Source organism: Coloeus monedula (assembly GCF_965178545.1).
Source record: "Coloeus monedula genome assembly, chromosome: 1".
NCBI lineage: Eukaryota > Metazoa > Chordata > Aves > Passeriformes > Corvidae > Coloeus > Coloeus monedula.
In genome coordinates this window covers 134,281,706-134,294,790 of record NC_138781.1, presented here as the reverse complement: position 1 = coordinate 134,294,790, position 13,085 = coordinate 134,281,706, and the positions used below count along the sequence as shown (strand labels likewise).

The following is a 13,085-nucleotide window of genomic DNA, read 5'->3' as shown; positions in this document are numbered from 1 at the left end:
TGAAAACATAATGAGAGATCTCAATATCTGTGCTTGACCCTGCTGCCAGCCCACTGATATAGATCAGAGCATCACTTACACACTTGGTGATTAAATGGAACGTGTGTGTGCAATATCTCATCCCAGAAGTTTCTCAGCACCTACTGTCATTCTGCAACTTATTTATAGCCATGCACCCTATATTGTACTAAATAACAGATTTGTCACAGCATTAAGCAAGAATTATGTATGCTATCATTTCTTCCACAAGAGAAGACTTCTAACTTATTTTATTGGGATTAACACTAAAAGAAAACTATTGTTAAACCAGAAACCACTAACAATTTCATGTTAATATAGGTTTATTTACTTAAGAAAATGTAGGCACAGTTTAAAAATATATATTAAAGATTATAATTAATGCAAGTAATATAAATTCAGAAAAATATATGGTGTAATAATTATACATTTCTTCACAGTATTTATGGTATTAATCTGATGGAAAACTACAGTAAAATTGCACTGTCCTATTCCGCTCTGAGTGCTCACTGAGTACTTCTGGTCTTGTACAGTTGAGATTCACAGAAGGTTTTTGACAGTAAGTAGACAGATGCTCACTTTATTTTTATATTGATAATATGTTTCTTTACTAAAATAATTAGGTTTCATTTTAAGAGACAAGTTGTTAAAAACAAAACCAGACAAGTTGTTAAAACACTAGAAAATTAAAGTCATGGTGTACTTAAAAATACCATCAAGAAGGATAGACAAAGTGTTTACAGAAAAAGGGACAGAAAATCTGCTGGTAAAGTCACAAGGAACTTTTCCCTCTTTCTGCCCTCATGAAGAGCAAGAAAAAAAAGTGTTGATTCTATTTGAAGGACACTTCTAGTCCATGATAGAGTTCCTCACTTCTGTTTTTTCTCAGGAAAATATACCACTGAGGAACAAATGGCAAAACTGCATCTCAGGTATAGCCATTTGAGAAAAAAAGAGCTGCTCTGTGCCCCTGACAGGCTCTCTGCATTTCTTCCATGCCCTGTGCCAAACTGACTTCCCTCTATGTAATTAAAGCAAGGCTTCTTTTTGCCTATGACCTCACCAATATTTATAAGTGATTATCTTCTCGTGTCTTCATTCTGCCTAGACAGCCACAAAGGAGAGGATTAAGCTGATGTGTTGCTTTCCAAGAAGGCAGGGGAGAAATTGTTATGCCTATTAAAATGCTCTCATAGTGCTAACTCAGCCATACTCTGACTTTTAGAGCCAGGCACTGCTATACTGTGAAACCAATGGATAAACCAAGCAGACTTTTACCATGTGTTTGCTATCTTGAAATCAAATTATAGTGGTTTCTTTTCCATTTCGTGTATTGAATAACCTTTTATCGGGGTCTTTGCCTACATGAACCAGAGCCAAAGTGCTCAAATACCCTATGAGCCTTCTTCACATTATAGGTCTGCAGGTTACCTCAAATCTTCCATGGAAAAGCTAGTACAACATGATGCAGTACAACTGCAAATTGTAAAATGAGTACATTAACAGGTTACAGAAGAGAATGTCTGTGAGATGATGGCACATGGTGTGACATCAAATTCAACTAAAACATATGAAATAACTAATAGCCAAGTGGTAGCTAAAATATTTGCATATAAATACTTTTCCAGATTATTATTTGTTAGATTGTTCATTATGATTAAGTGAGTTCGGAGTACTCTGTAGGCTAATTAGCAAGTATTTGACATGTAGAGTATTGAAGTAAAGCCCTGTATAATTCCTTAATATTGTGGCATCTGCATGAGAAATAATTGCAGATGGTTGAGGAGAAACAGTACCTATGGATTGCACTTAGTCTTGTACCTCATGAACCTTTTCCTTGCAGCTAATGTCCTTTTTACAGGCAACAACAGCTATAAAATGACAAGGGAATCATTGAATCATAGAATTGTTAAGGTTAGAAGAGACCTTTTAGGTCATCAAGTCCAACCATCAGCCCAGCACCACCACCATGGTGGTTCACCATTAAACCATGTCCTCAAATGCCATATTCACACAATTTTTGGAAACTTCCCAGGATGGTGACTCTGTCAGCAGTCTGTTCTAATGCTTTACAACCCTTTCTGTGAAAAAAAAAAAAAAATTCCTGATCTCTAATCTAAACCTTCCCTGGCTCAACTTGGTGGTGTTTCCTCTTGTTCTGTCACTTGTTACCTGGGAGAATAGCAGTGAACTCCAAAGGGCATAGCATTGATGGGAGGTTGCCACTGAAGGCCCTTGAGTTTCAGAGGAAGAGGCAATGCTGTGGGGGTGCCCCAGGTGGCTTGCCACCTCTCTTGTTTGCAAGCACGATTCAGACAGATGACAGGCTCACAGGGTCACAGTTATCATTTTCAGCAATTACAGTCTCCTCTTTCCTCAGTGACTGTAATAAGAACTTGTGGGTTTAGTTTCCTACAGCAGAAAATAGGCAAAAAAATCCTCAAAAATCTAAATGTCATCTCTCTGGGCTCAGTGTACACTGAGGGATAGGACAAGTACACCATGTCACAAGGCAGAAGCTGGGAGATTACTTGTGGTTTTTTAACAAACAGCTCTAAAGGTTACTTTCATTTTATTTTGGAAATCAGATAGAAGCACTAAATTAAACGTGATTTTTTCCTAAAACTTCGGTTTAGACAGTGCCATTAAATCCATTAAACACCATTAGAGGGCACTTTTGTTACAATGCTAACAAATTCACATTAACTGAAAGGGCTTTTATGTAGTTTTCTGCAGTCTGAAAACACAACTCCTAACTTCCTTGCTACCACAGACCTTACAGTTTATATTGAATGAAACATAAAAATTAATAAGCGGGACCATTGTCTTTCCTAGGAAGACATCGCTGATTGAATGCAATTTAATGCAGATTGTTAAAAATGACAGGGCAGAGTCATTCTCAGGACAGAGGAAAAGGGAGACTGGGGAAATACAATGGATAAATCAGTACAAATTCCAGTGAGCAGAATCACAGCTTTAATTCTCCGACGTACTTTACTCTAAGCTGTTACCTGTGTTTTGGCTCCTGTACTGTATAAAAGTGCCGTCCGTCCCATCGCTGCAGCACTTGGTATGCAAAAGAAAAATGAAGGAATCACGTTGCTGAGGCCATGAGCCAAAAATTCCTGCAAAGTCGTTAAATAGAAGATGGTTTTTTCCTATTGTTCTGTCATTTCAATGCCTCTCGCCAACACAGGAGTCCCCTATGTAAATATTAGCAATGATAAAGGATGGACACATTTTTGAGGGAAGAAAATCCCACAGGTGCATGAAAAAGGATTTCCCAACAGAATATATCTTCTCACAACTCAGAACGATAGAATGATAGAGCAGTTGAGCCAGATTCATCAAAAGCAGAAGGGACATTTTGTTCACAGAATAAATGCTATTGCTACGTTTTGAAGATGAAGTTCAACCAAAATATTTACATTTTGATCCATGTCTGCTTTTTAACTGGCCAGGGCCCCAAGTACTGGTATCTGGAAACTGTCCAGATTGTTTCTGGTTTATGACTCACTGGAAAAAGACAGCCACTGATTTCTCTTTTTTTAGAGCACGTTTTAGTGAGAGTGAAGTGTGGTAGCCACATTATAGGCATGCTGTGTTTCATCACAAATATATTTGGTGTTTGTTCACAGTCAAAATGCAGACATGTCTGAACAAAGATTCGTAGAAGAAAAAGTGGAGAAGCCACCTTGAAGAAGCCAGTCTAAGAAGAACAGTGTTTTTTAAGGAAGTATTCCAACATGGCCACCCAGCATCACCCATGGTCTGACGAGGAAAACATGTAGGAAAAGACCTCAGAGTGCTTAGGACACAAACGATGCTGTATCCAGCCAGGAAAACACCAGCTCATGAGTTTGTGTTCACAGCACAGAACAGCAGCCCCGTAAAGCTGGCCCGGCAGCCTCACACACGCACAAGCCCCCATGCCAAGCGCTGTGCCTGGCCCCTGAGGGCAGCACAGCCACACCCCCTCACTGCTCTCCTGTCATGGAGGTTTTGCTCTTTTGCTCCATTATTTGATGCAGACATACACAGAGTTTCCAAGACTTCAGTAATGAAGCTGAGTAAGGTACAAGACTTCCAAAGGTGCAGAAAGATCTACAGGTTGCTGTGTTCCATGGACTGCCTTGAAACATAGCAGCAGGTCACCCTGGAGTCTGTTCTGCACTAAGTTCAAAGCGTTCTCCCTCTGCTCCATAGAAATGTGGCTCTGAAGCATCAACAGAAATTCATGGCCCAATGTATTCAAACTGAATAGACAAGAATGTTCTCACTGTGTTTTCCAATGACATAAGAGTTGTGAAGGTCAGGAACAGATGTAGCAAGACCAACCTGTCTAGATAGGGTGTCCAAATAGACCTCCAGCTGCAAAACAGTTCTTCATTCAACCCTATGTCATTTATCTCAAACCACTTAACAGAAAGGTGGAGGCAGCATTTTCAGCTCACAGTACTAGTGCCAGCAAACTAAATTTGCTGAAAATTGAGCCTTTCTTACCACAGTGCTTGAATTATCGTCTCCATGGATTTCCAGCTGGCTTGGAGTTACCCACCCACCATGACAAGCAATGTAGTAGTGTAGAGATGTTCCACTTTTATTTAAGCATGTCCTGTGCAAAGTGGAACTCAGAACAGAAAGCTCCTATGGCTGTAAATTTGGCACTCTCTGAACTCACACAGCTTCTTATATACAAATAAACCTTCATTTTGGGTGAGACTTCCACTTTGCTTAAGTATAAATAATTTCCTCTCACAACATCAGATAAGTCCTGGGGCTATAAGTACCTGGTTTTGTTTTACAGTTACTTTGTTTTATTAATTGGTGGCTGATTTAACATCATAACTTGTCTGTAAGAGCTCAACTGCCAGAGGAGAAGTTGTCTCATCTGAGAGCAGTGGAAAATGCACTAATATCCAAATGCTGCACTGAATGTAGCCTTACAAGATTATCCTGAAGGATGAGCTTCCCCAAAAGGAGCAGTTCAGCCAATGAGGGCATTCTGCAGAGACAATTTGAACAAGTTTTGGGTGTTACAGTAAACACTAGAAGGTGTCAGGATGCTATATGGAACATAGCTTATCCTACTGGGCGTCCATCTATGATACTTTCCCCAAATGGTGAAGTGATTTCAAGGCTCAGTGACACTAAGGAGAAAGAACTTTACCTGGTTGTCATCCACAGTGTATTTAAACTTTTTAGCAGAGCCTTGAGCAAGAGCTAGTGAGGCTACATAACCAACCAGTGCCACTCCAAAAGCTTCAGTGACTACTTCAGGCAGGACACTCATGGGTGGTGCTTTTGGTGATGGCAACCTATAAAAAAAAAGACAGTAATTTTTGCAAAACTTGATACATAGTTTCTATATACCTGCAATTCATGCAAATACCAGAGAAACAATCTCTACAGGAACAGCTTATTTTTGTGTTACTTGTAAGGTGACATATTTCAATATTTTAGGTTATTAAAATCTCCGTCTGTTGGGAAGAGCAGAATAGAATTTGTAGAAGATGAAACAGTTTCAGATGGACTATTCAATTTGAAAACTTTAATTTGAGAAATTATAAAGAGATGTTGATAAATGAAGTTCATGACTGACAAAATTAGCAACCATTTACTAATTCTGTAATGTTCAGTAGAAGAGACTACTGTATATTTTCTCTCTTTTTTTGATATAGTTGACTTTCCTGTAAAGTTAAATTTAAATCTTTAAAAAATTTTGTATTCCTGTTGGTTACTGACAGTACAGACATTTATTCCATCTAATGGGGGTTGCAGTGAAACAAGTTATGAACCAAACCACCCCAGATTGTCTCTGAACTCTTCAAAAAGACTTTGGTCTTTCCAGAGCACAAATCACACCGACTGAAAACCAAATTGTGCTCTCAAGGTTTCTGATGTTCTCCACTGACAAGGCAGTTAGGTATTTCAGGTAAATGTCTAAAAATGCTCAGGAATGATCCAGGCTCTGCTTCTATTTTTTCAACACTACTTGTATGAGGTTAGACAGAAAATAAATTCCTGATTAAAGCTGCAAATACAGTTTACCTATTCATTACACACAGAAGGGGCACACTTAGCCCTGTTTTAGTCTCAGATTCATAGCATGCTCTGAATACTTAAAAAGCATTTTCTTTCGCAGAAATGTCCCTTTATTTCTTTCAGTGCAAGCTGCCACACATGCATTCCTGCTGTACTTTGTGACATTTAGGGAAACATTGCTATATCCAAGCAGGAGATTACACAACAGCTGCTCTCTTCCATACCAACCTGTAGAGTCTGAACATTTTGTCTGACAACTAATCTAATTTCTCTTTCCAGTTAATTATATTGGATTTTTTTTGCCTTCTTTTCAAGGTCATGGAGAAAAATGTATCCCTAACTACAGTAAAAATGTTCTTTTCTAGATTTAGCATAATTAAATCTTTCACATTTCCTCAGCAACCACATTTTCTAAAATTTCTATATGGGTGGAGAGGAATGAAGTGTAGTGATCTACAAATCTTATCTCATTGTTAAACCTTTGTTCTACCATAACCCAAGGAAACCCTCATAAAGGAGGTTGCAATAATCTTGTAAAGACTGTCCTGCCCTCCTGTCATACACCATCGGGTACTTAGTACCTACTTTTTATTCCACAAAGCAATAAAAAGCTAATGAAATGTACAAGAATGCATTTTTGTGATGATATCTATGTACATATAACTTGTTAATATGAGATGGAATTGTGAAAGAGTATTTGAGGAGATGAGGAACAAACAAAATAGATTTTTACCAATTCTTATTTCAGAAACTACTTTGACCTTTTCAGAGACTTTCTCAGAAATAAAGATATTTAAAAGCCACAAGCTAATAAAACCAACATTACCCTTTAGGAATATTTCCCACAACTTCTATCCCATAGATGTATTCCATATCAGCATAGTAGCAAGCAATGGATGTAGCAATTATCTATTGATTCAAACAGAAAAAGATGTTACGTTTCTGTTGCTTCTGACATGGTCGCTATTGTTGCTGTACCTAAGTACATGGCACATACATTTATCCTTAGATCAGTCCAGTAAAACAGGAAAGTATTATAATGATTTATTTTTTGCATATGTGGAAAAGTCAAAAGAAACTAAGATTTGGACACAGTAATGAAGTGAGACTATAGTGCAGTTTGTACATTCCATGTTAATGAAAGAGATTTGTATGACTCTCTGTAAAGCCTCAGGAACCTTGGCAATCAGTGTCCGAAGTCCCTCTATTCAGCATGTGCCCCAGAGCACTGCCATTCATGTGAGCAGCTTAAAGTAGCTCATAGTTGAGGTGTTCCTGATTCAGCTGATGCTCTCTGAGCACATCTGATCCAGACTGATCTGATTCAGCACAAAACACAGCAGATATGTCTGCCTTTTATGTCCTAGCAGGTATGAATCTTGCAGAGGGAGTGGAAAGTTTGACCCCGAGGAGATTCAAACTCATTTCCTCATATTTTAGATGAGATGAATATACAAATCACAATAAAACAGGTATGAGTTCCAGTCTGCAATCCTTAGTTTGCTGGTACATTTTATCCAATATTTTTAAAAACGTAGCACTGAGACCGGGACCACACTTCCTCCTTTTCCAGCATTTTGTCCTTGTAAATTTTTCCAGTAACAGAAGAGTAATTGCGATGATACACCCTAAAAGACAACTGTCCTACATACTTTGTATTTTCTTTTAGAGGTTTAAAGAAAAACAGAAACCTTCTGATGGTGATCTGTTGCCGATCATTTGACTACAACTTAATCCTTAAATCAGGGGTTTATAATGCAATTGCTAATTTCAATTTTGTCTATACCATGTTAAAGGAAAACTGTTAGTAAAATGATAGAAAGTAATGGCATAGCTATTTAACTTTGTTGTAGATAAATAACAAGCAACATCTAAGTCACAACTACTCAGAACAAGACTTGCCTGGAGTTATAATGTGCCAGTTACTTTTAATTTTCTATTTCAAACTCCTTACACTTCAACATTCTAGGCTTCATGTTCTTGTGATTATGTAAAAAGTACTGAACATATGAAAAATATTATACAAATTGGGACTGTATGTCATTTCTTCCTTAATTATTTAGCCATACTGTTTCCTGTTCTTACAATTAACTTACAGCCATGAAAATCAGCTGTCCATTTAATAAGTGGCAGGTGTGGGTGTGGGTAACTATAGACAGCACAGTAAATTTCAGCAGATTGAGCTACTGAAAGCTTTGTAAGAAAAAGCCTGATATATAATTTTGTACTTACCAAAAGTAGATCAATGGGAAGGACAACTTTAATGTTTCTCTGAAATTTCTCATTCAGTTCTTTAACCAGAACAAGCACGACAATGCTCAGCAAGGAGAGAAGTAATGCCTCCAACTGAACTGATCTGATATTCTCAAACACATAGGCATAAATCTACAGTGAACAGCAAATAACAATCACACGTCAAAAAAAATATATTCTGGATCACATGCTATGGCATCTTCTCACAGCTTCAGACAAATAATCAGTGACAGCTGAATCAATACTGCAGAAGCTGAGTCATTGGTCAACTTTTTGGCCTGTACTTTAGATTTTACAAGGAAGGAAATCCACAAATTTACTACTCCTATGGATTTTTGAAAACACAAAAAAAAAAAAAAAAAAAAAAGCAGTGAATATTTGTATAAATTAATTTTAACATTTCTATTGGTAGAAGAAAGTGATAAATTCCAATAAATGTGATATGTGATATGTTTCCTTTTCTTATTCAGTCTCATTAAGTTCAGTGAGATAAATGAGTGCCACATAAAAATTTTGAGAAAAGTTTCTTGCACAAAGGTTTATTTGTAGTGGACATAGCATAAAACATCCACCAATTCTAGTAGTAAAAGTTATTTCTGAGAAAAAAAAATTAAAAGACAGAAAAGAGGGGGAAAGAGAAGAAGAGGAAAAAAGAAAAGGGAATGAAAAATGCAGTAGTGGCTGGATGGGAAGAGATGCAACAGGAATCTTCCAAGATGAGCATCCTCTTCAGGGCATCCTCTGCAATCTGTGGGTCGTTTTTCCAGAGTAATTTCAGCAGGCCATCCTCAGTCTCCCCTCTGGTTGCTCTTGCCCCTTTCACAGTGCTCCATGGAGCATGCTTTGATCAGGTCCAGGGGCTGCACACACTAAATGGCTGCCAAGCTTGCATACATATGTTATTGGTGATTTAAATAACTAAAGTTATCTGTTTAGCCCAGTTTGTTTCCTTTTCTGCTGACTGCAGAGTTAAAAGGGAAAGAGGACACCAGGCCAGAGCTATGGAGCTGTGAATGGGAGGCCTTCAGCTTTTCAGCAGTTAATAAGTGCTGCAATAACCTGTAAAACAAGTTAGAAGAGTATAGTTGGATCTGTGATGAAGAAAGGAAATATGGTGCTGAATTGTAAGGAACATGGGGAATAGAAATATGGAACAGGTGTAGAATGAACAACAGTGATGAGCAACGGGGTATTTGATGATGAATACAATGTTGTAAGTAACAGACTCGGAAGAATGCAGTTGCCTTCAAACCAGCACAGATGACACAGTGAACAATAATTTTGCCTCTATGCTGAATTTGTGGGTTCAGGAAATAAGGCATAAATCAGTATGATAGCAGATTAACAGAAAGTAATGAAAAAAATTAGAAGTTTGCTGAAACAGTTAGAAGGGGTGAAGAAAGAGAGAATATCTATCCTGATAAATAAAGAAACAATGAGATCTCTATCACAATTTATTTTCAGGACTCCTGAAGAAAAGCAACAGTCTATTGCCTGGAACAACAGCAAGCCATAAATATGGATACAATACATATGCTTACTAAAGCTGCAGGGGAAAAAGAAGGTAGGCTCAATCCCCTGACTTCTGCATTTAAATTCTGGGAACTACTGTGCATCCTGAAATATAAACCATAGAGATAACAGAAGTTAAGATGTAGGATGTAGATTTAGACATCATCACAAGTAACTTTTTTTTTAAAACCCCGACATTAAGGATAATAAAATCAAGCAACTGGGGCTTGAAATAATAATAATGATATATTAAAAAAGGTGTTTTCTCCGGCAATGATTAAGAAGACCACTAAAAAAATCAAAAGTGACACTTGTAGTTTTATCAAAATAAAGATTAATAATTTTCTGCTTCAGAGAACTTATATTCAAATACATGTATAATACTAACAAGTTTTGACAGTCTGGAGCTTAAATACATATATTTATATTGGACAGGAAAAAGTACTAGAGAATTATCTTAGGAAAAAACCCTGTTCTAGCAGAAAAGTAGTCAATATGATGATAAAATTTATTTCTATTGTTCTGATTCTGGCACTCATTGAAGAGGTGATGCTCATATTGAAGAATGAGTAAATTAAAATAACTTCCTGATTTTTTCTCTCTGAGAATATTTTCAAAATCTAGAAATGGAAAAAAACCCAATCTAAATTTCGTTACAGAAAAGTATCTTCCTCATAAAGAGGAAAAAGTAGTCCAGTCCTTTGAAATTTAGCCCTTGGAGTTTCAATTAAGAATGCACAATAAAACCCAGCACAAACATTTCTCAGAAACCAGGAAAATATTTTAAAATCAACTTGTTAAGTAATGTGATCTAGAAATGTCTTAAATCTGAAGAATGGCAATTAAACCACAGTTTTTAACCACATATTGCCCTACTGTAATCAGACAATATGTGGATTGTATCTTGAGTGGCTTGGAACTAGGCTCTATACCCATAATTTTCCAAGAATGCATTTTCAAGAAAGGACAGGACTTGGCTCAGTGCCCAAGCAGAAGCTGTGATTAATTATGACAAAAGGAGGCAATCTGGAAAACTGCCCACAAACTGAACAAAGAGTGAGCTAGATCTAAGGTGAAGTGGCAAGAAAAGGGAAGAAATGGGTTGATTCCTACTTGCTGAAGTGAGAGAGATGTGATTTGTTTTGAAATGAATGCTGTCTATTAAAGTGTCAGCATTAGCTATCTGTGTTCATGGCATTAAACCTAATTTTCCTAGACAAAGTGAGACAAAAGACTGAGTAAATAAATACAATTTTAGTGAAGAAATATGCACAAGCTATAATTTCCATCTCTCAAATTGACTAAAAAACTCCTATTGACACACTGACACTTCCATTTAATTTTAAAAATATATATCCAAATCTTGTAAACCTTTGCCATAGGTTTTTCAGACTTTGCAACAGAATCTTTATATGAACTGCCTAGTACATCCTTTGGTGTTTCTTTTGAAATCATACCCTTCTGTATTTAGTCTACATCAGTCAACAAATGAAAAATAATGGAACTACCAAAACTTTGTACCTCATTCAAATTCAGTAGCCCAAACAGCCCTATCCCCAAAGCGTCTGTAGTACACTAAAACAATTCTGGCAGTAATACATTAATATGAAATTAATTACTGCATTAGACTAAAGGGCTTTGACTGACTAGCTGATTCCTGGGTAACCATTTTCTGAAAACCTAAAACCACTCAATTCATTATATGACCAGTAAAGTAAGGAGACCCTTTCACAAGAAAGAAAGAGCATGTGGCTCTTAACATGAATGCAATTACCATATATAATAGACATTTCTTTAAACTATAGATTTTACATGGTATTCTGTCCAGTCAGTTACTGTACTTAGCCGAGATCAAACTATAAATCCTAAGTACATAAAGCTAAAACTTGCAGTAGCATCTGCATCTGATTCAAAAGAAGTATTTACAAATGTTTTAATCAAAAACATAATTATAAATTCAGAATTTACCATATTTTGATAATGCACTTACTGAAATAATTTGGAAATTATCCAGCAGAATTTAGCTTGATATTACAGTGTACGAAGCAATCTTTTTCATTATATAATTTTAAAAGTTTTTAAAATCAGCAATAATATATTAATTGAGCTGTTTGCCTCTTGTGCTTTTAGTTTTACTGCTAGTTTTGTGTAAAGATTCTTAATGGAACCTATCTGACAATATCATAAGCAATCAGTGGACTTTTTGGTAATCAGTGCAAATTTGGACCTAAGTGAAACAAGAAGTATTCCAGCTTTGCACATACATATATACAGACATTGAATGTTCCTTTTCTCGTGGGAAACCAGCAGTTTCGAGTTCCACCATATTTTCACATACTTTCATAGGGTGATATTGAATGTTGTAGTGGTTTATATTCTAGAAAGGATGTGTATTTGGATATAATAATGAAATGCTCTGAGTTGGGTTTTTTAGTGTATACATGAAACCCCAAAAGATTAGCCCTAAAATAAGTATAGAGGCTGGAGCAAACAAAAGAATTAAAGGAACTTGCTATTTAACAAAATGCATTTTAAGAGTGAAACCTCATTTCATTTTAAAAAATATTTCATTCTGATTTTTTTTAAATATGTCACACTGGAGGGAAAATGTACAGGCAAATATTGTAAACTGTATAAGTAACTGGGAAAAAAGGGGTGAAAAAAAAGGACTGATAGCAGAACATGAAAGTTTGGGATTTTTTCAGATAATTTCAGCAAAACCACACAAGGATTTTGCAACAAACTTGCAGCATGGCCACAAAAGACGCCGTTTTGCAAAGCAAGTTTCTTACATTGCAGTTCATTTTGCAGTATTGTATTTTCTCAGAAACGTGTGGAAAGAGAAACATATCTATACATAAATAAAGAGCAAATACATGTATGTTCTTCTGTTTTCAGATGCTGAGTAAAACTTGACAATTTTCTTGTCCCTTGTGAAGTTAGCTCTCACATGCAGTATTCCCTCATTATTTTTCTTCACCTTCACTTTTCCCTTTCCATTTGCAAAGTACCAAGTGGTGCTGCACTGTGCAGCTCAACTGAATTGTGACAAACTATGTACAGGGAAAACAAAATTTAATAAGTTACGTGAACTATGTGTAAACACAAAAATACCACAGGCTCAAGGCCAGTGTACTAGATTTGTTCTGCATATGCATAGTCCCTTTCTACGTATTTAACCATGATCTCACATGCTATAAAGAATTCATTTCACTGGCTTGCTATACTTGCAACTCTCCTATCACACTTTATTAAAC

General features: G+C 36.6%; 1 protein-coding gene across 1 annotated transcript in view; it reads right to left on the bottom strand.

Moving 5' to 3' along the window:
• The window catches only part of SLC26A7 (solute carrier family 26 member 7), a gene marked incomplete at both ends in the record, with an annotated part of 65,651 nt that overhangs the window by 23,929 nt on the left and 28,637 nt on the right, over positions 1 to 13,085 (bottom strand). The window contains 4 exons of the mRNA XM_082286952.1: positions 3,030 to 3,143; positions 5,189 to 5,336; positions 6,890 to 6,972; positions 8,296 to 8,448. Of these exons, the coding sequence (XP_082143078.1) occupies positions 3,030 to 3,143; positions 5,189 to 5,336; positions 6,890 to 6,972; positions 8,296 to 8,448 (498 nt within the window). The remainder of the gene's footprint in view (positions 1 to 3,029; positions 3,144 to 5,188; positions 5,337 to 6,889; positions 6,973 to 8,295; positions 8,449 to 13,085) is intronic.